At 37.8% G+C, this 25,520-nt stretch overlaps 1 protein-coding gene across 4 annotated transcripts in view; it reads right to left on the bottom strand.

Moving 5' to 3' along the window:
* Positions 1-25,520, bottom strand: part of CUL4B (cullin 4B) — a 44,011-nt gene that overhangs the window by 12,145 nt on the left and 6,346 nt on the right. For 2 of the 4 annotated variants that reach the window (XM_061137275.1, XM_061137274.1), the window contains exons 2-10: positions 16,684-17,232; positions 14,506-14,621; positions 5,130-5,234; positions 4,420-4,488; positions 3,568-3,641; positions 2,597-2,759; positions 2,221-2,310; positions 1,900-1,982; positions 1,162-1,229 (exon numbers count right to left, since the gene is read on the bottom strand). In XM_061137275.1, the coding sequence (XP_060993258.1) occupies positions 1,162-1,229; positions 1,900-1,982; positions 2,221-2,310; positions 2,597-2,759; positions 3,568-3,641; positions 4,420-4,488; positions 5,130-5,234; positions 14,506-14,621; positions 16,684-17,232 (1,317 nt within the window). Of the gene's footprint in view, positions 1-1,161; positions 1,230-1,899; positions 1,983-2,220; positions 2,311-2,596; positions 2,760-3,567; positions 3,642-4,419; positions 4,489-5,129; positions 5,235-14,505; positions 14,622-16,683; positions 17,233-17,984; positions 18,102-25,520 lie in introns of those variants that run through there. The other 2 variants (XM_061137276.1, XM_061137277.1) reach the window with 2 other exon arrangements.

Consider the following 25,520-nt stretch of genomic DNA (forward strand, 5'->3'; position numbering starts at 1 on the left):
TTAAAATTATTCTGATACTGGTTTGAACTATGACTAGTCTGTGAATTTTAATATAGAGTGTGCTTTGAATTAAACTCAAAGAGATAATTACCTTTCCAAGTGAAAACTAAATATAGGGAACTTACATAAAAACAAAAATTATATAATGGTCTGTACCATTTAACATAGTAGATCACATGTATAAACCAACTTATAAAAATTGGTCTGTGTAAATACAGTATTCTTGGGCTTCCCTTGTGGCTCAGATGGTAAAGAATCCGCCTGCAGTACAGGAGACCCAGGTTTGATCCCTGGGTTAGGAAGATCCCCTGGAGAAGGGAAAGGCTACCCACTCCAGTATTCTGGCCTGGAGAATTCCATGGACTGTACAGTCCATGTGGTCAGAAAGAGTCAGACATGACTGAGCGACTTTCACTTCACTTTCAAATACATGTTACAAATACCTCATATGTGCAATAGCCATATTATATTTGCATTACTGTACACAGTTATATTTCAGAGTATTGGATAGGGCCTGTGGTATATAAAAATTATGCATCAATAGGCCAAGTTTAAATGAAGTCCTAAGGTATTTGATTTTTAGAATGAAATAAAAATATAACTGCATTAAAGTTCTAAGATATTTTATACAAAAGATGGCTGGAGAGAAAGGTAAGACTTTTGCCTATTTGTAACACTGTTAAAGTAAAATTCAGGGTATACTCATATATCACTTAGGATTAATAGAAATGCTTGGTTTTATATGCTAGAAACAAAAACACTTTAGTGCAAAAAGGAATGCATTTCCTTATTATTGCTTATTATTTAATATTTAATATAATTAATATTAATTTAATATTAAATACTTAATATTTAACATTTCCTTATTATTATTCCTTATTTCATTATCCTTAAAAATTAAATTAAGAATCCCCAAATTCCTACTGTTTCTTTACTGGAGTTGGTTAAGACTCCTCTCATCTCGCTTCCTGTATCTTTGTAAAGTTAAGGAAAGAGGCACCTCCTACAAGTTTACTGTGATGAATAGGGGCAAAGCGTTGTGTCCTACCTCAGGAATGCAGTGATCTGCTATCAAACCTTTAAAAAGGCAAGCTTTAAAAATGTTTTTACTTGTTTGCTACTATTTTAAAAGTAATCTCTTATTTGTAAATTGCCAATTACCTTTCTGAAGAATAGCTGTTAAGTGTTCTCCTAGAAGTTGTTTTTCCACAGTAGCAATTAATGACTTCCTATAAGGAAAAAAGAAGTTTAGAATTAGACAAACATCGCTTCTTGGCCTTTAGGCAAAGATCAAGTGTAGAATTAGACAATTGATTCTGCTGAAAATTTAGTCTCTCCTGGGGGATAAAAAAATTAACTAGCTCGCTTTGTTAATTTCAATATTCCTATTCTTCTGAATAAATTTATTGTGCTCAGAGTTACTCTACTTTATGCCTAGAAGGAAAATATTGTGTATTTCAGAATTTTGGTATATCACGAAATAAATATTTCAATGGTCTTGCCATGGCTGGCTTTTCCTAAACTTCTCTGCTTTTACTAGGAAGTATTTACCTATCTGCTTATAGGAATTCCTTGGTTGGTAATATTAAGCAAAGCAGAGAAATACTTTCTCCTATGAATGCTCGCTGAATTTTAATCAGTCTGAAGATTTCAAAGATCACATCAGCTTTTAATACTATTCTTTAATTACATCCTAAACACATATGGACAACCAATAATCAAACCCTTGACTAAACTAAGTAGGGGAAGGAACAACTTGAAGTTTGCATTATGAAAACAACTGTTAAAGTCTCAAGTTTTACCTGAAAATACTTACTAACATGTTTGGGGATGCCCAAAGTGCCTTAAGTGATTCCGCAGCACAGGTTAAGGCTATTAGGCTAAGCGTGTAATACTTACTGGGTGGTCTGATCTAAGTAAGTAATAAGTCTGTCAGCTTCTTCTTCTAGACGTTTATTAACATGATGAAGGTATTCAGGAACCTACAAAGATAAGTTATTTATATATTGTTTTCCTCTCCATAAATCATTTAGTAAATGTCAAGTCCAAAAGATCCTGGAGTAGTCCTGTCAAATGTGACAGGGTTGAATCATAAGTAAAATCCCATGTAAAATTATCGCAGCGTAACATTTGGAAGATAAATGAAAGGGCAGCTTACGTTCTATAAAGTAGGGTCTATTATGAGACACAGTGGATTTATTCATCATGATTTTTAAATACCTCTCTTTCCTGCATTAATTTTTGGCCTTCAGCTGCATACAGTCTGTTAGTTTCTTCCAAAAATCGTTGTTCAAAAGAATCCTGATAAATCTGGGAGGGGGTAACAAAGTAAAGAAGTTCAATTATTCAATAAATGTTTACTGAATGCCCTGTATGTGAACAGCATTATGAGTCTGGCTTTTTTTTTTAAGTTTTTTTGGCCACACCACAGATCTTGTGGGATCTTGGTTCCCTGAACAGGGATTGAACCCAGGCCCCTCAGCAGTGAGAGCATGGAGTTCTAACCACTGGACCGCCAGGAAATTCTGTGTTTGTTTTTTAAACATCAGACTAGGTATAGCAATCAGTTCTGTAGTAAGTGAAGTAGTTAACTTACTTGCAAATCAGAGAGCATGCTTAGAAGGCTTCGGAGTAAACTTCTATCGATTGCTTCACCATTCCTCTCCCTCTCAATCAAAAGAAGAATGCCATCAATTGTCTTATTCTGGACTTTCTGATCACTTATAATATGAGCCCTAAATAACTCCAGTCCCATGTCCCTAAAATAAAAAAATATACACATAATCTAAATTAATTTAAAACGATACCACTTCTGGAGAGGCTTGCCTAACTTCTCACCACATGTTAATTAGGGTTCCAGGCTTTGAAGCAACTACTGTAAAAGTATAAAATCCACATATTTAATTTTAAATAACATTATTAGATGAAAGCATACAGGAAACTCATTTTGTCTTTAATGAGAACTGAAGCTAAATTCCCATCTTCCTCCATAACAAAGTTTTATTGATTTATTTCCTTTGGTGGATTTCTTCCTTGGTCAAATCAAGAGACAAAATTAGTTCAAAGCTATAAAATGGTCTTCACTGTACTCGTAATGAAGGCTTAATTGCTCATTTGTCATCTGCCTTCAGTACTCAAAAATCAGTGAACTCTGATAATTGCTGTAGGTAGAGGCTAGGCACACGGTGGAGGGAAGAGCTCATTATACTCTTCTATTTTTGTGTATACATGGAATTTTCCCTAATAATGTTAAAAGATAATGAGTGAACTCTTGATCAGCAACAAAATGATGCACATTCAGACAGTCCAGAGCAAACTTCAATCCTTTTGGCTAACAAAAAAATGTCTTCGTAAATTTTTATATGCTCAGGGAATGTTAGCTATCTCCAATATTAGCATAGAAAAGACATAAATAAAAAAGTAAAACTGCTATAAATACAAGTCTAGAAGCTAAATGTGAGTTTTTAGGAGAATATTCCCTGTATTACTCTCTTCTATTAGTGTAATTAAGATTTGACTATGATTTGTTAACAAATCTTTTCATAATTTTTTTTCTTGCATCCTTACCAAATGGATGGTAGCATTGAATTCTGAAGAACGTAAGTCCTATCCAGAAACAAAAAAATGCTCCTGATCATGATCTGTCAATGAAAAAAAGAAATCAAACAATTTTTTATATGTTGTGAAGCTGAAATATTTTATAAAATAAGACTGCAGGGTTTACTTGTATATGTACTAGACTACTAGGATCAAACATACAGATTAACACATCTGAGAATATGCCCATACCATTTTTTATTAAACTATTAATAAATCTTAATTCTTGCTGTAGTTTCTAGGAAAAAAAAGGGGTCCATGACCTCTTTGCAACTTGAAAATTAACTAAAAATCAAAACAGAATCAAGGGGCATATAATTTTTCGTCAGCAACGGTTCTCAGGGTGAAACTGTCTTAAAATTGTATATGTGGGATTTTGGATGTGTGGGACAGATTTTAAGATTTTTAACTTGCAGAATATAAGGTTTAAAATAATACCAGATTAGGGAAAAAGGAAAGGTTGTGATGTGAATAAGCTAAAGTGCAGGACCAGCAGGCACTTTGGTAGGTAACCAAATAACAGGTGGGATAGCCATTAAGACTGACAAAATGTAACACTTATTTGCATTTTACACTTGTAACACTTATAGTGCTACAAAAATAAAAATGATTCTAAGGTATAAGTCATTCTAAAATACTGGTCTACCTATAACTTGCAATTTTAAAGTAGAAAACTCAACCAAAATTAGTTTTTATTTTTTTTTCCAAAATTAGTTTTTAGTCCCCCTATTGCAAAACTTTTAAAACTAATATTCTTGTATTTGAAGAAACTTATTTTAACTACAATATTTAACTGAAATGTAATGCTTTTTTCCATCTTACCATCTGTCTACAATGGTTCTGCCAACATCTATCAATCTTCTTGAGAAAAAGAACACTATCCAAAGAGTCTGTGCGATACACGTTAAGGATATTTTTAAAATGCTTAGGACAAGCTAATACATGCAATGTTTAAGAGCACATTTGTCTTAAATATGGAAAGCCCTACATACTAAATGAAACTAAATAATACTTATAGAACAAAATGCTACTTCTTAAACTGTAAAAACATGTTAGATTCCACTAAGAAAGAAAAAAACCTTTAAAAACAAGTCTTAGGGACTCCCCCGGTGGTCCAGTGGTTAAGACTGTGCTTTCACTCCAGGGGCCATGGGTTTGATCAATCTATGGTTGGGAACTAAGAACCCACATGCCACAAGGTCAAAACAAAACAACAAAAAGCAAGTCTTAGGTATAATTCAGCATTGTGTTTTCAGTTTATTATTTCCTGATTATCTTTCCTCAAATGGAAATTTGTTAGGACAAAAAGAGTAAAGACATAAAGAAATTTTATTTACATTAGTAGTACAATGTAGATTTGGACCCTAATTAGAGGTAAAAAGTGAAATTTTGCTTTTTTCCCTAGAGGCAAGATGAACAAAAAACAACAAATCTACAAAACACAGGCATTCCATTCTAAGCTGGTTTAAAAAGTGAGGGACAGAGAGGAAGGAAAAGATGAAAATACAAGGTTTTTTGTTTTTAAAAGGATATTCTCTGAACTGATGAATCTGTGCTTTGATGTGATCTTCACAAATCTGTCTCAGCTGTTTGTACAAGTTTGCAGAAATCTTGTAAGAACAGAGATTTTCCACAGCCTGCAAAATTAAACACATACTTTCTTAAGGAGTGAATGTGTGTCTGTGTGTATATATTTCTTGATTATTTACATCTAATTCCTATTATTTGTTATTTCTACCATGTCAAATTATTAAAAAGGATTATTCATCCATTTAAAACACAAGGTAAAACAACCAAATATCAATGCAAGTAGTGAACTTTTTTCATAACCAGTGTACTATACCACCCCTCCCCAAATTAATCTGTTTATTCTGGCAGTACAGTTTAAGTATGGGGGGGAATCAAGTCAAATTCTTCCCTTCTAAAGATATCCAATTTATAACAACTGCTACATATAAATTCTGTCTTATTTCATAAAAATGTTAATTGTTTTCATAAGCAGAATTCCATTTTGAGTTTGAAAAATAATTTCACCAATTGTTTATTAGATGGGTTAGGGAGAAGGGAAAGGCTACCCACTCCAGTATTCTGGCCTGGAGAATTCCATGGACAGTATAGTCCATGGGGTTGCAAAGAGTTGGACACAACTGAGTGACTTTCACTGGGCAGTCCAACTACCACTGAGTTTAAATTTATTTATACTTTCTTTGGTTTCCTGAACAGAGAAATGCAGAATTTATTGCAAGCAGTGTTATGAGAATGAAATAATTATACAAGGATTTGTCTCCAATGTTGCAGCTTAAGAATATTTAAATAAAGATGTTTCAAATTTTGCACAATGGAATAAACATTAATTACTAAAGAAATACTAAATTTTTATTTCTTCTAATTGTTGGATTGGTCTTTTATAGTCAGATCCCAAAAGGACAAAACTGAGATTTCACTGAGTTTCTTCTTAGGTGTATCAAAAGACTTTCAAATTTACTACAACAGGCATGGTAGGACTCTGAAATAATCTACGATTCCAACTAGTAATGACTTAAGTATAACACCAGGATTTCTTTCTCACCACAACAGAAGGCAAAAATTCCATTAAAATTGACTCTAAGGGACTATCCAAGTCCTGTTGGTTGGATTGGAATTTTATAAATATGTAGTTGGAAGTCATATTCCCAGCATGCAGGTCCAGCAAATAAACTCATAAATGAAAAGAAAACTTAAAGGAAACCACTTACACCAAAGGAGGAAAGGTGCTACACCTTACCAGGAAATAGCAGACCACTTAGATCCAGCAGCTAAAGAGGAATAAGAAAGCTAAGTTCCTGCTGGCCACCACTTACGATGGGGCCTTGGGTCAGGCCACAAATGTCTAAGAGTGCGTTTATGTTTATTTCATGTGCCTGACTGGTTCACAATGGTCCCCCCTCTATGGACTCTCTCTCTTCCTCCTTCTCATTGTATCTTGGTGTTCCTTTTGAATGACTAATTTTCTTAGCATTTCTTGTTTCCCTGCTTAAATTCTCTTTGTACTGCATCTTCTTCACATTTCCCACTTCAAGTACTTTTCCAAGTCCTACTTCTACCATTCCCTTCTGCTGTGATACTTTCTTCCATACATTAGTTCTCATCTCACCTGTTTATCTTCTCATACAGGATACCACATTCCCTTACTACTCAGCGAGGTTCCACTTCTTCCAATAAGCTTTCCTTAGCTGTCTCAGCTACCAATGACTCGTATGGCGCTATCAACAATCATACCACACTGACTTGTCACTGAATCAACACTGAATCTTTTAATGTGTATATCCTGGCCCCCAACTCTCCTTAATGACAGAGAGAGACCAGACCATGGGCTCATGTACCTGTATGTTCTTTAATACTTCTGGGGCTCTAAACCAGGTGAATATAGTAAATATTAAAAAAACTAATGTACTTATAAATAGCAATGTGTCCTACACACAGAAGGGGCTTACAGCATAAAGCAAAAACTGGTCAGAAAATATGTATTTACAACACACTATTAGGTGCTATGATGGGGATAAACATAGAGGTGAGGTCTCTAACTCAATCTTTATGGCATGGAAAAGTCAGGAAAGGTTTGCTGAGCAGAAGTAAAGAGGTAGAGTTCCAAAGACCCAGAGGGATGTGGATAAAGAGCTTATGAGAATAGTGAGAAACAGAGAATTGGGCCCAGGTGGAGCAATGGTAGGAAATCCACCTGCTAATGCAGGAGATGCAGGTTTGATCCCTGAGTTGGGAAGATGCCCTGGAGTAGGAAATGGCAACCCACTCCAGTACTCCTGCCTGAAGAACTCCATGGACAGAGGAGCTTGGCAGGCTACAGTCCATGGAGTTGCAAACAATTGGACACAACTGAGCGACTAAGTGCGTGTGCACGCACATTATATGCATATGCCTTCACGTGTGCTTAGTCGGAGAGTGGTTTAAGATTGTTTGTTGTTGTTCAGTCACCAAGTCGTGTCCGACTCTTTGCAACCCCATAGACTGCAGCACACCAGGCTTCCCTGTCCCTCACCATCTCCCGGAGTTTGCCCAAGTTGACGTCCATTGCATTGCTGAAGACATTCAGCCATCTCATCCTGTCACCAGGCTTAAGTTATTAGAAGCAATAAAAGAAGGAAAGGCAAAAAAAAAAAAAAAAAAAAAAAAGGAAAGGCAAAGGCAGGAGGATCTAAGATGAGTTTTGAAGGTCAAGATGGACTAGAACCCCTTGCTAGTCTCTAATATAGCCTTGACTGCTTAACATATAGACCAGATCCAGTAATTTTCCATCTTTAAGAACTTTTCCATCAAGCTCTTCAGGTACTGTTATGGAGAAATTCCCTAACAGGTATAAAAAAACAAAGTACTGAATGGTGTGGTGCTGAATGGTGGTCTACTATCATTTATATATATAAAAAAGAAAACTGAGAAAACCTCCACACAGCTGTTTTTGCACACATGAAACATTTCTGGAATGATACCCCTAATAACATTTGTTTGCTGGAGGAGGGAGGTTGGAGTGGAAGCGAAACTTTTCACTACATGCTCTCTAATATTTTTTGGGTTTTGAGTCAGATGAATATATAAAATATTCAAAAAATTTAAGTACTTGCCTCCCCCAATAAAACACTATCTTTCCCACCATCATACTTTCCAGCATGGAATTCAAGGTTCAATATTACCATTATTTACTCTCATGTCTGTTTATAATCTTCCATACACCCCGTGATCTAAATACTCTTTCTTCACTTTCAAGCAAGGTTTGTTTGGAACAATCATGTGTGCCTAAAACAGTGGCTTCCAGAAGTTTTTGACAAGCCACAGTAAAATACATTTTATGTCACAATCCATTGCACATAAAATTAATTTATGTAAACAAAACAGTATCTTCATGAACCTGCACTTACCATTACTATACGTGACCTACTCCGATATTTTCTATTTTACTTCTTTAAAAAAATGCTGGTCATGAACTACTAACTTCATGAGCCTACTAGAATATAAAGACCTCAGGGGCAAGGACTAAGTGATCTCTATATGTCCATGGCATTTGTCTAGCTTTGCACATAGTAAACAGTCACTGACTCAAGAAGAATGGGGTGTTTACTAAGAACTCTATCCTGTTAGATGCTGGGATAGAAATACAAATAAGAGTTAAATCACCACTTAGGAGTTTGAGGTAAACTCTATTTTATTCCAGATCTTTGAAAAGGAATTTTAGAAATGTATTATTTTACACTTCATTAAACACTCTGGAAATCCTTGGAAGTTTGATCTGGTATAATTATTACTAATATAACCTCATTTCACAGGTAACTATAGTAAACAATCTAGATAATTCTATAAGACTCTTAAATAAAAACTATCTTTTTATTTAAGCTCCCAATCACTACTGGTTAAATATGCTGCCTTAAATCCTTTTTGCAGGTGTCAGCTATAAAATAAGAATATTTTAATAAGGTTTTAACTTTTATTGTTCCAAATCCCAGCCTCTTCCCTCCAAGTTGCATCAGAAACATGTTTATCTGAAGAAAAACAAACAAATAATACTCCAAAGAAAATATAAATGTGTAGCAAATGAAATGCAAAACTATAGTTCCTGAAATTAGATGCTTTATGGAATACAAGATTTAAGAAACAGCAAAGGCACATAAGCTTCCATTTAGGACGAAGAGTGGAAATGAGGTTAAGACTAGAATTTAAAAAATGAGGATTGAAATAAGGATAAAAAATACAAAGAATGCAAAAATTAATGGTAAGGGAGGAAATCTAGAAAATTTTCTGATTCAGCAACAAGAGACACTTAAAGATTCAATTCCCTCCAGGGTGCTGAACTCTGGTCGCTGATCTAATGAGTTGGGGCTTCTTTTTCAAACCATATGCTTAAATAGAGAAAGAAAAACCACATCACAAAACTTTTCAACTGATATAGCAATAAAACCCAAATTATGTCTTTTTATGTCTAGTAAAAATGGCTAAAATAAAATGATCAGAATATATAAAAAACTGAGAATTGCAGGAAGGAAGCCAAATAATGAAACCTAAATTATTTTTCTTTTTACATCCAGTAAAAACACCTTAAATAAGACAAATTATCAAGGACTAAGAATTTGTAGTTGGGTAAATAGCAGGGATAGTATTAACAATGCAGTAAAAACAGTAGTAATAGTAATGTGACAGACTAAGCTTAAAAATATCAACAGTTAAACTCACAGAACACAATAGCTAGTTATCAACACAGAATACAATAATCACATCTGCTAAGAATCTTCCTAGTCGCCCATATCCAATGACTACTTACGAAACCCCATTTTACAATGGGAAATAAACTATACTTGGATGGATGTACTATTTCTTTCTAGTATTGTGGCCATCCACTAGATTAATACATCACTAATTGATTCATTTACAATCACTAATTGGCTCGTTATTTAATATTTATTTCACAAGCAGCAAACCAAACAAGAGTTCCCATTATTAATGAATTATTTTCATCAGATCTGAAGTAGGAACTAATCTTCAAAGATAAGAACTAGACATTTATATCAAGAATAAATGTAACACTTTCATACAGAAATAACCAGCCAGCTTCAAAAGAGGCAGCTGATTTAAAAACACTACACAGGGGCTGCCCTGGTGGCTCAGTGGTAAAGAATCTGCCTGCCAATGCAGGAGACACAGCTTCCATCCCTGATTCAGGAATATTCCACATGCCATGGAGCAACTAAGCCCATGCGCCACAACTTTTGAGCATGTCCTCCACAAGAGAAGCCGCCTTAGTGAGAAGCCTGAGCATTCCAACTAGAGAAGCCCCCGCTCGCCACAAGAGAAACTTCTGCACTGCAATGAAGACCCAGCACAGCCAAAAATAAATAAAATTATAAAAAAAAACCCCAACAACACTACACAGCTACTCACACAAGGCTGAGAACATGAGGAAAATAATCCCATTACTTAAAATATTACTTAGTAAAAGTCACACACTAAAACCAAGATTTCAACTATTAAGATACCACATGTAAAAACAAGACACATTCTTGAGAAGTGCAGAGGGACACTGTTCCTAGACAGTTCTCTTTTTCTATCATTTTTCAGTTTGGCTAATGATGGTTTCTTTCCTTTTTTTTTTTTTTTATTAGTTGGAGGCTAATTACTTTACAATATTGTAGTGGTTTTTGTCATACATTGACATGAATCAGCCATGGATCTGATGCACCTTCGGAATGTAATCTATTTATGAGCCAGCTGTTCTGGCCTAGTGTGGATTTAGAATTTAAAAATATGTGTGGCTTTAGAGCTGTATAATAAAATGTAATCTCAAAATAAAGATATCTTTTTTTAAAGACTCAAATACTACTTATTATCATTATCATCATCGATGACACAGACATATAGCAGGCTGTGTATTTAAGTACTTTTTCGCAGTATTTATTTATAACCACGCCATACAGGTAGTGTTAGTCTCCCTGTTTTGCAAATGAGAAAACCAAGGCTTAGAGAAGTAACAGACCCAAAGTTATCATGAGTTGCAGATCTCTAATCTAAGGCAGGCTGATCAACTCAAAAGTCAGTGCATTTAACTATACTCCTATCTGTTGTCAATCAAAATTAAACTAGCAGAGACTTCCCAGGTGGTCCAGTGGCTAAGACTCCGTGTTTCCAATGCAGAGGGCCCAAATTTAATCCCTGGTCAGGGAATTATATCTCATATGCTGCAACTAAGAGTTCACATGCCACAATGAAGAATAAATAAATATTAAAAAACAAACAAACAAAAATATCCAAACCAAAACAACATGAACCACTGCCTCACTCTTATAGGATTTCAAGGTTGTGGAGGAAAGATAAGTCTCACTTTGAATCACTTTTAAAAGATGATATTTACTTACTGCAAATATACTCAGAACAGCAAGTTCTTTTCTAGAAATTAAAAACTTAAGAGGAAGTATATGCAATCTACACTAGGGAAGACTTCCATGCTGAAGCTTTAAAGCAAAATGGTTTTTCATTCATAGAAAAAAGTTCTGCATAGACATATGCCAAATAAGTATTTACATCAAGGATAGAGAGAGAGGCGGGGAATGAGGAGTTTGGAGAACTTTTGTTTGGTATGCTACATATTTCTATATTGTTTCAATTTTAGGAGAGTACTTTTAAATTACATTTCAACCACTCAAAAATGAAACAACCACTCAAAAATGCAACAAGCACCTGAAATCCAGATGGTATGAAACAATTTAACTTTTTTATCCTCTTTTTTGAACTTGAACATCTCAATATAATCTTTCTGAGAACAATCCAAAGGAGCATTTACAAAATTAAGGTAAAAAACAACAAAAGAGCTAGAAACAAATGCTTTTAAATTTATTATAGCAGAAGTAGTAAAGTATTATAAAAATGCTAACAGTAAAAAGTTATAACTGATTTTAGGCTAAAGAAATGCAACTGAACAACACCAGGTAGAAATTCTGAAGCATAAGAAAGGAAAAACACACAAAAATGTGAGCTATGAGCTCCTGAAACATAAAGAGATTTAACAGAAACAATGTATCAGGAAAAGGGACGTCCTTGGCAGTCCAGGGGTTAAGACTCCGTGCTTCCACTGTAGGGGGCGCGGGTTCAATCCCTAGTCAGGAAACTAAGATCCCAAAAACCACACTGCATGGCCAAAAAAAAAAAAAAATTTATCAGGAAAAATAGTTTTTAACCCACATGCTCCAGAAAAATATTCAAAGTACAGCAAATAGAGTTCATTAACAACTACAATCATCACAAAGATAAAAACAAGTATCGTATATTAAGGCACTTATACAGAACCTAGAAAAACGGTAGTGGATGAACCTAGTAGAGAATGGACTTATAGACACAGTAGGGGAAGGTGAGGGTGAGATGAATTGAGAAAGTAGCATTGACATATGTACAGTATCATGCGTAAAATAGATAAGATAGTGGGAAGTTGCTATATAACACAGGGAGCCCTGTCTGGCCTTTTGTCATGACCCAGAGGGGTGGGATGAGGGGAGGGGAGGGACACTCAAGAGGGAGAGGAATATATATATATATATATGGATATATAATTATGACTGATTTGTGTTGTACAGCAGAAACCAACACGACCTTGTAAAGCAATTTTCCACCAATTAAAAAATAAAATTAAAAACTAGAAACTAAATGTTATAAACATGAAATACATAACACATTACTGAAATTAAAGCTGTATGCCAGCATCTCCAAAGAAACACCATATACATGCATGTATGAACAAAAATTACCTTCTCTGATGACAGACTTTCTTTCCCCTAAAGTAAGACTATTTGCTTCAAACACTGCACTACAGAGGCATGTGGAGTGCGTGCACTGGACTAAAAATTTGGGTATCTCAGTTTAAGTCCCCTGCTCTGCCAATATGCTCTCCAGTGCAGAGTCCCTTTGAGACTTCATTTCTTCATAGAATGGGGATAACAACTACTACCTTATCTAGTTCACAAAGCATTTCTATAATGCTTAAACGAGATAACCCTACTTTGTAGGCTATCACAGACACTGCATGAAGAGAAAACACTGGACCACATAACCACTTCAAGTCTAACTGCAATTCCACATTTATTATTGTACAACTCAGGACCCACATGTGTAATGTACCAACACAGCCAAAGGAGGTGGGCTTGGCCTTAGTAATACCTTAGCACTACTCCTCTTACCTGACACGTGTGTATACCACACAGCATGATTACTGTGCAGTGGGCACCATTCTGAGAGTTTGGCATGTGCTGATACATTTTATTTAAATAGCAACAGAAACTGGTGATCTCAATTGACACACTCTAAGTAAAAAAATCATACTGTGGCTTATGAAAGAACTAGTGATAACATCAACTTATATTTCTATCATAGTGCTTCACGGTATTTTTCACAAACATCTTATTTGAGCCTTATAGGCAACTTGGTGAAATAGATACAGCAGTTCTTCCCCCTGTTTACAGAGGAGGAAACAGAAGCTGAGAGAGGTTTAATACCTTGCCCAAGATCACAGGCTAATACAGCCAAAACTAGATCCCTTTGTCTTGACTCCTGATCCACTATTTGTCCATCACCATACTACTTCCACAACTAAAATGAATAGATGAAAAATACAAATTTTAATAAACTGAACCAACATAATTTCTTACAAGGTACTCATTAATACAAAAACTCAAGCCATTGCAGCACTTTTTTAAAATATGAAACTGCTAACACTATAATGGAAAGTAACTTCTTGAATTGGTTGTGGCAAAAATACAGTAGGGCAAAGTATCTTGGTAACAAGAAGTCTAAATCTGTAACTGTATTTTTAAGTTAAACATTTCAAGGACAGATCAATTTGTTAAGCAAAAGAAACAAATCTGAACCTCAGACCAAGTTGATGAACAACCTGCTGCTTGTTTTGGGGGCTAAGGTGTGTCTTGTAGGTCAAGAGATACGACAAACATAAAGAAGAGAAATAAACGACAAGAGCATGCCAAGAGGAAAGAGGTAGAATAAAGTATACAGCATTTCTTGAGGCCTTTCCTATAGGTAATACCACTTAGCAAGAAGTATCACAATAGAAAATGTCACCAGAAATTATCTTTGGGATCCAAGCTATAGGTTTCTATTACAGGTAAAACTTACTATACCAAGGTACTCCAAACTGTAAATCCTAATTAGAAGGGTCCAAGATAAGCCCAATTTATACCAATAAGACTGTAGCCATAGTTGATGTCAGAATATATGGTCTGTTTATAAAACAGTGCATGCATTAATCAAGAAATTGGAACTAGAAGGGAACCAAAAATCTACATAAGCACCCATTTCAGAAAGCAAACTCCATATGCACTGCATCTCAATTTATGCTTACCAAATCTGGTTATCCACACCTATACATACCTGATAGAGTTCTTCTAAATTGTACTTAATTGAAGTACTATTCTGGATAGCTTCCACTGCTTCTTTCAGTTTCTGCCATGTTTCATCTGTGTAGTTTTCTGGTAATTTAGGCTTATCTAGATGATATAATAAAAGGTTTGATAATCAGAATAACATGCAAGATATACTAACAAAAGGATCCATAAACTACTAGTATTATTGCTCTTCAAGGGTAAATTGTGATGTTTATAATTATCATACCTAATTATTAACCATTATATTTAGGCTTAGTAATAAAATTTCAAATGCCAGAACACTGTGCAAGTCATTTTATCTCCCCTATTAAAACGGAAGGTGAGAGTTTTTTTCTATTGTTTGAATTGCTTCAAAAGGCAAAAATCTGAAAATGACAGATAAAAACTAATCCTGATCCTATTCCAACATGTGTAAAACCTAAGTCAACATGAATTTTGTATCTGAGATTTAAAATACTGAATGCCTGCTATGTACAAAGTACTTTATAAACATCTTAATCTTCCTAATAATGTCCTAAGGATGGTATTATTATCCTTATTTTGCAACTAAGGAAACTGAGGCTGGAAGACTCATTTACTAAAGTTTGCCCAAGGTCACCACAGATGGTCAATAGCAAAACTGGGATTCTAATTCAGGTCTGTCTGACTCCCATATTTATGTACCATCTACAGAAATGGAGAGAAACATCCTAATTCATGTTTTAATTTAAACTACATTTATGAGCAGAATGAAATATAAAGAAATCAAAACATTCTAATAACTCCAGAACCTATGTAGCACTTTCAGAATAAACAGGAACATCTTAATCCAGGCTTTAATTTAAACTTCCTTGACCAGCAATTTTTTTTTATTAGAACATCCAGATACCTTAATAATGTGTTTCTATTTTAGGAGGGGGAGAAACAAAAACCCAAACAAAATCTCTGAAACCAGTATACAAATGCAATTAGGGTCATAGCTCATATCTTTAAAAATCCTTGGCTATTAAATTGATATATTTAAAGTAAAACAGTGAACAAACTAGTCAATTATAATTCATATTTACTCAGACAGGTCTACTATTAAATCAGAAAGATTACAACACTTCAGAGCCTGGAGGTGGGAGTGGAGTGACAGGAAAAAGAAAAGGTTAAAAACAACACTATAACCCTCTGCTTGAGACAAAATAGAGCATATTCCTGATTTCTACACTAATGGTGAAAATACAATCATGGGGAATCTAATTTTCTCAATCCTAATATTTAGTCACAAGGCACTGATCTGGTCAGTATTACTTTAGTTCATTCATTTCACTTCTCCACTTAATAAACATTTTAGCATTAGTTGCCAGTTAGGGTGTTGAAAAAGTCAGGCAGAGAAACCTAAACACACTCAATAGATTAAAAAGTAGCTCAATTACATTATGCAAAATTGCTGATTTTATATTTGCATCAATGCATTCATAATACTCTCAATCACATACCTCAAAAACTTGAACAAATTCTCCTAAAAGCTGCAGGTCAGTACTTTAAAACCCATTTCAGTGATATGATAAAAAAAAATAGATGAGCTACTACTAGAGTTACTACTTCTGTGTATACACGGTATTTTTCACTTCCAAACCCTACCTTTGGAAAGAAATGTAGAGATCATAAATACTTTTCTCCAACTACTGCTCCCATGAGTTCCAAGAATGTAGTATTCAACATTATAAATCTACACAAAAGTCTTCTTGGAACATGAAAAGATCACTATTGCTACCTGAATTTCTAGAGACTAGATAATATGGCCTACTGAAGCATAAAAATAAAAATCCCAGCAGTGCCAAGGTTCACTATGCACCTGAAATAAATGAACATTTTTAGAGTACAAATTTCTCACCTGTAAAATCCGGATCAATCATATCGGTTGCCAATATTATGAAGAATAACAGATCAGATACAATAGGCTGAGACAGACCTCAAAATACTGCACAGAAATACCTGGTGTATGCTTCAGCAGGAGGATACTAACCACCCCCGGAAAATGAACCCTCCACCCAAAAAGGACCTCCCTCCTCCTCATTGATTATGCATAAAACATTAGGCCACCTCTATACTGTTTAACATATTAGCATAAATAGAGCACGTGACCACTCAAGTGTCAAATCCTGAGTACGTGATCATGGATTTTGGCCCTGGTTACCTTTAAAGTTCTTGATCACTAACTTCTTAGCAGAGCCAGGCTTGCTGTTAGCAAAGCTAGACACGGTGGTGGAAGATTTGGCCAGGCCGTTTGCGTGATGCACCGAAGCCACAGTAGAGATTAATATACTCTTATTTTTAAGTTGCTGCTGCTGAGATGTTGCAGCAGTTGGTGAAGATGAGGACGAGGACGAGGAGGATTCCTCAGCCATCTTCGCATCAAACCCTACAAACTCCAGGTTATCTTCAAAACGTAGCTTCTTCTGTATCGGTACGTGGCTGGGAGCAGTCACTGGGACCCCCAGGCACGAGAAGGACGAGGTTGAAGGGGATGCCGAATCCCTGGGTTGTAAAGGAGGAGTGGAAGAGGAGGAAGAGGTGGAATCAAAGTCTTCTCTCTCGTTACTACTGTTACTGCCGCTACTGCTGCTGCTGCTGTTTAACTTTCTCTTCTTGGCAGAGGTGGGCGGAGTGGTGCTGGTATTACCATCAGTGGCTGATCTGACCTCTTGAGCAGCAGCAGCAGCTGAGGGATTGGGGGAAGAAAAACCTGTTGGAAACATGAAAATAGCGGGGTCAACAGGCAGACGAGCATCAAAAACCTACGTTTATATGCCTGCGTGCGTGTAGGAGAGAAGGTGGCAATGCTAGAGGGGGAAGGGAATAAAGAGAGGAGAAACACAGAGGACGAGAAGGAAAGTGAAGGGGGGGCTCCACCCGGGGAATGGGAGGGTTTGGGAAGGAGGATAGGCTGACACCAGGAGTAGGCAGAACAAGGGGGGAGAGCGAATGAGGAGGCAGACAGGTAAACGGCCGTGCCGTCCCCCTCCCCTGCTTTTCAGTCTCTCTCCCCCCTTTCTGCAGGAGCGACTCAGTAAGTCTGAGAGGCTGCAGCTCCTCCTCCTTTTCTCCCTCTCTCTGGGAGGGGAGATGCAGTGCTTGGGGGGAGGGGGGAGGGGGAGAGAACCGGAGCTTGTTATTGTCAATAGCACAGGAGGCTAAAGATGGCGCCACTTCCGGTCACGCGGCACCGAGGGAGGAGCGGCGTCAAGTCTGCGAAAGGGGGGTGGAGAGAAACACTGCAGGCGCCCGGGGGGCGGGGGAGCTGGCGCGGGGGGAGGCGGTGGGAAAGGGGCCGCTGAGGCGCCGGAGACGCTCGCGCTCCTGCCCTCGCGCTCGCTCTCCCTACCCCTCCCTCTCCAGCTCCCCTTCCTAGGCGGCACTCTCCTCCCCCGGCCCACCGATAACTCCCACCCTCTCCTAAAAGGTCCCGCGGGAAGCTTCGCGCCGCAACGCCCTTACCGGAAGTGACTGGGCAGACACTTTTCATAGCGCCCAGATCCCGAAGCCCCCAGGTCTGCAGGACTGGGGGGGGGGGGTAGGGAGAAGGGGGGGCAGAGAAGGGGACAGGAAGGAGGGGGCGGGCCTTCGAGACACCTTCGGAGCTCCGGATTGGAGCTTCCTGAAGGCGAGGCGGGCAGGGAGGGGTGGTGGCGGGAGAAGGAGCGGGAAGGAGTCTGCAGGGGAGGGAAGGTGGTGACGGTGAGGGGCGGGGTGAGCTAGCTGGGAAAATAAGAGGGAGGGAGGGAGTAAAAGGAAAGGAACGGAGAATAGAAACTTTGAAAGAGATAAAAGAATAAGGAGGGGTTGCAAGGCGAGAGGAGTAACTTGAAATGAAGGGAAACAGTCATGCCATTATGCCTGATGCTAGGGAGGATGTCATGATAAGACAGGAAAGGAAAAGAAAAAGAGCTTAGATACAAAGAAGATAAATGAGTTTTTCATTCAGTTGAGCTATATACATTGTTTCTCTTTCATGTCAAGGACGCCGCTGACTCAATACTGAGTTTTGATACTTTTCTCAGTAACATAGATGCAAATCCTGTTACCTTCCTACCGGGAGCATTCTCTAAGATGGCTGGCTAGAGTTAAAAGGGTAATACATTCTAAGATCAAGGAACGGGAAGGTAACTAACACGTCCCTCTAGCACAATTCCTAGGGCCAATCCCAGCTCCAGCTTCCATCAGCCGTTAACCCGGTAATTTACAGACTAAACAAAACCACTTCTTTTTACGAAATCCTGGTTCATGTTATTTCTCCAGGCATTTTAAGAGAACAATATCGGTAAAAGTCAATGTTTTCTACCAATATAGTACACAAGCCCAAATTTTAAAACATTAATCCTAAAAACAAACCTTTAAATTTGGTTACATTAACAACAATAAGCCATGTAAATCCCCTGTTGGGAGTTTTTATTTAACCCGAGGGTATTGGAGGAGGGGAGGTAGGAGAACCTGGCAAAGAAAACTAAATCTGACAACCTGTTGCTCTTCCTAACCGCAGAAACATTCAAGGAGCATGCACTGAAACACTGTATGCCAGACACAATACCAGGTCCTGTCATTGAGAAGCAGTGGGAGAAGAGTTTCAAAATTAGTTTCTGTAACAGTTTTATAACGTACAAAGTGCTGTGGGAACAGGTGAAAGACATTTGAGAGAAGTCTGCAATAGTTTGAGCTTCATGGAAGAATTGAGGTTGATGCTGGGTCTCAAAGAGGGAGTTGCCACAAAGACAGGGGAGAGGACTGAAAGGCACCCTGAGCAGTGGAAACAGGGGCAAAACAGGGAGTTGTGCAAGGACCGGGCCTGTTTATGGAAATATGAAAAATGCAGTGAGGCTGAAAAGTAGTATGTCTGGTTGGAAGTAAGAAAGATGAGGCTCAAGGATGCCTGGCAGGTGAAGTAAAAAATTTTGGAGTCTACCCTGTAGGCCAAAGTAGACAGTATAGAGACCAAACTGGGCTTTTAAAAGCCGGGTAGTAAGGGGATTGTGAGGGAATAAAAGCAGTTTGTATTGTATAGTTTGAGATAGACAAATCAGAATCCTAAGAATAAATCAGTTTTCTAATTTTGTTTACACAGTTCCACTTTTTATTTTTTATTGTCTTAAAAAGTCCTTCATTAAAAAGCAAATCCTCCTAGAAGAGGTACCACCTTGGGCCACTATCCAGCTTTGTGCGGTTTGATGACAATAGGCTGAAAGCCAGGCTCTAATGGAACTTAGGGCCCAGGACCACAGAGAGAGAGAGAAGAGGCCTCAAAGGGGAAAGATGGGCTCCTATTTGTTTTGAATGTGCCATGTTGTTCTTCCTGCCCAATATGAGACATGTAAGCACTTAAGGCCAGGGAAGGTGTCCCAAAATATTAAACCCTCCCTTATTGTGTCTCACATTTCACACGGTGCTGAACAACTGTAAATGCAGAGTAAATACTGAGTTGAATATTTCATTGAATGAGAATAAAATAACACCATGTCTTCGTAAGGGAAGATTAACTGGCCAATTTTCAGGACTTAATGGTAAAGGTCATTCTCATTTATGTAGTTATATTCCTTAGAAGGTTATATGGATGGGCCAACTGATAATAGCCCAAAGTGGTATCCTTTCTAGGAGGATTTGCAGTTTAACCAGGGACCTTTTAAGACCAAAAAAAAAAAAAAGTAGGCTATGTTCTACTTCATGTAATTATATTCCTTAGAAGGAATATAGGGAAGTGTTAGCTATTTAAAAAATTACAAATCTTAGTGCCAAAGATAAACTTTTGTGCTAATATACAGGATAGCCGAGTCCTGTTAATATTCAACTATGTGGTTGTAATAATAGCTCCCAATCTGACGTGGTTATCTAAGCCCTTCAGTCTTCCGTGTTACATGTTAGCTCTAAAAGCACAGATCCTTGGCTCCTGAGCTCTAGGCTCACTTTGAATGACCCAGTAGCTAACCTACTAGTTAAGTTTTCCACAAAATATCTTTAAGTGAGATTTAGAGGAAAATATTTTTTCTTTTTGATTAATAAAAATCTTCCTTTTGACATTTTACAACCTTAACTTATTTTGTCCAGGTCGATTCTTACATATTTAGCACATCTTAGTATGAATATGTAATTTATGTAATTTAAAAAATTTAACATTTACGTTTTGTGGCACAAACCAACTTAGATATTACTGTGTAATGTATGAAGACTAGAACTTTGTGTCTTTTTGGAACTTTGGACCAATTTAAAAGGAAGAAAAACCCACGTTGCTTTGTAAAACATCTTTGACGTCAAGAATCAACTAATTGGGGCTAACCAAAACATACAATCATGTGTGCGTGTTCAGTGGTGTCCAACTCTTTGTGACTCCAATGGACTATAGCCCACCAGGCTCCTCTGTCCATGGGACTTCCCAGGCAAGAATACTGGAGTGGGTTGCCATTTCCTCCTCCAGGGGATCTTCCCAACCCAGGACTCAAACCCATGTCTCCTGTGTCGCCTGCACTGGCAGGTGGATTCTTTACCTCTAGGGCCACCTGGGTGTCTACTGAAATGTTTGTCAACAAGTACTAAAGACATTCTCAACAGTAAAATACATTTTTCATGGTTAACTCAATGAAACCACAATAATAAAACTGTGCAATGTAGACACCATACATTTATGGCATTATCAGATTAAACCCAATTGGGCACTGTACACATATTCCATACACAGAATCTTTCATCTTGTAAGTTCAACTCATACCTTAGAAACATTAGTTAATACCCCCAGATGAAGTATTACTGGCCTTCTTTTAATCAAGTAAATAAATAAATCTGTAGCTATTTATAAAGGTAAATATATGCATAAAGGAAGAGATACAAATAAAGACAGGACTCTCTAATGTCCATCCCTCTTTCTCTGTAGGCATCTCTCTAAATAGGCAGAGTGTAAGCAGTTTTCCTTTTTTGATCACGGGGATTCCCCAGGGTGCTTGGTTTGGGTTCTTCTCTAGACATCTCTGAGGAGGGGCTTGTCAGTGAATAGTTACTCTTTGAAGCCTTGTTATTTATGGGTGGGATTTTCCTTAAAAACAGCAGACAGTGCTTGCCTAGAAACATGTTTCTGCAGCAAGCCTTTTTTAAGAATCTGTCCAAAAAAGACAACTTCTGGGGAAAAGTGGTACATGTTCTCTATCCATTTTTCTGAAGGACCGTCTTTGAAGGAGAGAAATACAGATGCGTCAAACCAAGCAGTGGTGACATAGTAAAAATTTTATCATAATAAGGGCTTTCTTATGCTATCAGCAGCAAGGGACTGCTGGGGGATGACTGAGGAGGCCAAAGCTTAAGCAATGATGCTCCAACTATACATTGTGTATTCACACTTTGCCCATCCTGGAACTGCTTTATAAAGCAAGGAACTTAATTACAAATGCTGAATCTATGATGTTCAGTAAAATGTAAATAAATGACACAGATCTCATGTTTTAAAACAAGATCAAAAAATAAATAAACAAGATCATTTCTGTGTTATATCATTTCTAAAGTTATCAACTGAAGATTTACTGACTTGGAGTAAATTTATCCCCTTGTTTCAGAAATTTTATGTGCTGTCCTACCTGTGAACCATCTGGAAAGTAGATTTAAGGACTAATAGGGCCAGGCAGTTTCCTCTGGGGGTTTGGGAGTGGGGGACAAATCAGTCACAGACTACTTCTTCCTTTGGTGCTGCCAAGCACTTGCTTATTATGGAGTTGAGTCTTTCTACCTCCATCCTACTTTAAGGTTTAATCTTACAATGGCATTCAGCTTTTCCTTCTCTCAAGAGCAGGGCCAATTTAGGTTTAAATCGGGTTCCCAAAAAACACCCATGCCCAGGTCTGAACGTAGTCCTTAGGAAGCATCACTATGAACAAAGTTAGTGGAGTTGATGGAACTCCAGCTGAGCTATTGAAAATCCTAAAAGATGATGCTGTTATAGTGCTGTACTCAATATGCCAGCAAATTTGGAAACCTCAGCAGTGGCCACAGGACTGGAAAAGGTCAGTTTTCATTCAAATCCCAAAGAAAGGCAATGCCAAAGAATATTCAAACTACTGCGCAATTACACTTATCTCACATGCTGGCAAAGTAATGCTCAAAATTCTCCAAGCTAGGCTTTAACAGTATGTGAACCAAGAACTTCCAGATGTTCAAGCTGGATTTAGAAATGGCAGAGGAACCAGAGATCAAATTGCCAACATCTACTGGATCACTGAAAAAGCAAGAGAATTCCAGAAAAACATGTACTTCTGTTTTATTGACTATGTTAAAGCCTTTGACTGTGTGGATCATAATAAACTGTGGAAAATTCTTCTTTTTTTTTTAAACTGTGGAAAATTCTTAAAGAGATGGGCATACCAGACCACCTGACCTGCCACCTGAGAAATCTGTATGAGGTCAAGAAGCAACAGTTAGAACTGGACATGGAACAACAGACTGGTTCCAAATTGGGAAAGGAGTACACTGAGGCTGAATATTGTCACCTTGCTTATTTAAATTATATGCAGTGTACATCATGCGAAATGCCAGGCTGGATGAAGCACAAGCAGGAATCAAGACTACCAGGAGAAACATCAATAACCTCAGATATGTAGATAACAGCACCCTTATGGCAGAAATCGAAGAAGGACTAAAGGGCCTCTTGATGAAAGTGAAAGAGGAGAGTGAAACAGCTGGCTTAAAATTCAACATTCAAAAAATGAAGATCTGGCATGGCATCTGATCCCATCACTTCATGGCAAATAGATGGGATAAAAATGGAAATAGTGACATACTTTATTTTCTTGGGCTCCAAAATCACTGCAGATGGTGACTGCAGCCATGAAATGAAAAGACGCTTGCTCCTTGAAAGAAAAGCTATGACCAACCTAGATAGCATATTAAAAAGCAGAGACATTCCTTTGCCGACAAAGGTCCGTCTAGTCAAAGCTAAGATTTTTCCAGTAGTCATGTGGTGGCTCAGCTGGTAAAGAATCCGCCTGCAATGCGGGAGACCTGAGTTGGGAAGATCCCCTGGAGAAAGGAAAGGCTACCCAGTCCAGTATTCTGACCTGAAGAATTCCATGGACTGTGTAGTCCATGGGGTTGCAAAGAGTCAGACACGACTGAGTGACTTTCACTTTCACTTTTCATGTTTGGATGTGCGAGTTGGACTATAAAGAAAGCTGAGTGCAGAAGAATTGATGCTTTTGAACTGTGGTGTTGGAGAAGACTCTTGAGAGTCCCTTGGACTGCAAGGAGATCAAACCAGTCAATCCTAAAGAAATCAATCCTGAATATTCATTGGAAGGACTGCTGCAGAAGCTGAAGCTCCAATACTTTGCCCACCTGATGCAAAGAACTGACTCACTGGAAAAGACCCTGAAGCTGGGAAAGATTGAAGGCAGGAGAAAGGGACCACAGACAATGAGATGGTTGGCTGGCATTGCTGACTCGATGGACATGAGTTTGAGCAAGTTCCAGGAGTTGGTGATGGACAGGGAGGCCTGGTGTGCTGCAGTCCATGAGGTCGCAAAGAGTCGGACACAACTGAGCAACTGGACTGCTTGAACCTAGTCCAATGGAATTAAATCTCAATTATCAGTATTTTAAAGAAGTTCTCTGGGTGATTCTAAATAACTCCAGGATTGAGACCACAGCAGTAGGTGAAGTACCATGGTGATCTGAATAAGGCTGATAACCCTTAGTATTTCTTTTAATGCCTGAAATTTCACAACTATTTATTCATTCCTTTTGATAAAAATAGTCGCCTTCTCTAGGAATCCTTCTTTCAAATGCAAATTAACCAGAGAGACTTAGTTCCTGACCCTTTTAGGTGAATGCTTCTTAGAAACAAAGGATAATACAAAAGTCTTCAGTGCTTGGAGGTAAACAGAACTCTGTGTAGGCCCTGCAGTGTGGGTAGGAGGAAAAGTTACCATCAAGGGAGGAAAGATTTCTGAGAGTACATTTTGCTGACCTCACAGTATTGCCTGGGGCCAACCCTGCTTTGAAAGGACTGAATATTTAGCTTCAAGTCAAAATTAACAGCTTATCTCAGCTGCCAAAATCATGTTAAAAGAAAATTCATCTTTTTAAAATAAGCAAAACAAAGAGCAGACATTGGGAATGTGGGTTTGGAGCTATCCATAAATGCCCGACTTCTGAATTATCACTCACCATATGGATGTTTCTATTGCCAAATGATCTGTTTTTTCTGATTCTATTAAATGTCCTTTATTCCCACAGATAGCATTATCTCTCTTGCCAATTCATTTGGTCATTCAACAAAAATGTATTGAGCAAACTACTCTGGGCAAGGCATGGTGCTAGATCTCAGAAGGGAGTACAGAACTAATACAAAATTCCATTTGCAGTTGATTTTACAGTTTTCCAAAGCACTTTCACACACAATCTTATTTTATCCTCATAACCACACTGTGAGATAGGTCAAGTGCCATCCGAATTTTACAGATGAGAAACAGGCTTGTGGAAGGAGGTTAAAATGACTTGCCAAAGTCACAAACATTTGAATACTGACATTTAAGTCTCTCAGTCATGTGGGACTCTTTGTGATCCCATAGACTATAGCCTGCCAGGTTCCCCTGTCCATGGAATTCTCCAGGCAAGAATACTGGAGTGGTAGCCATTCTCTTCTCCAGCAGATCTTCCCAACCCAGGGATCCAACCCGGGTCTCCCGTACTGCAGGTGGATTCTTTAGCATCTGAGCCACCAGGGAAGCCCAAAAAAGCAGACTTAACCAAATCCAGCTTTTCTCTAACTCCAAATACAGTACTTCCCATAGTTTATAATTTAGTAAGGAGATATGCCATAAAATTGTTTCAAGTATAGACAAGTTGGGAAAAAATGTCCAGAGCCCCACTCACCAGGACAAAAAAAAAATGAGGAATAATGAAACAACTCTTTTATTGAGATGAGCCAAATCACAGTGCCCAAAAGGAGAGCAAGCTTCTTGGATTTAGTGCAGGCTATCATCAAGTACACAGAACACAGCAGCAAGC

Source organism: Dama dama, chromosome X (genome assembly GCF_033118175.1).
Source record: "Dama dama isolate Ldn47 chromosome X, ASM3311817v1, whole genome shotgun sequence".
Taxonomy (NCBI): Eukaryota; Metazoa; Chordata; class Mammalia; order Artiodactyla; family Cervidae; genus Dama; species Dama dama.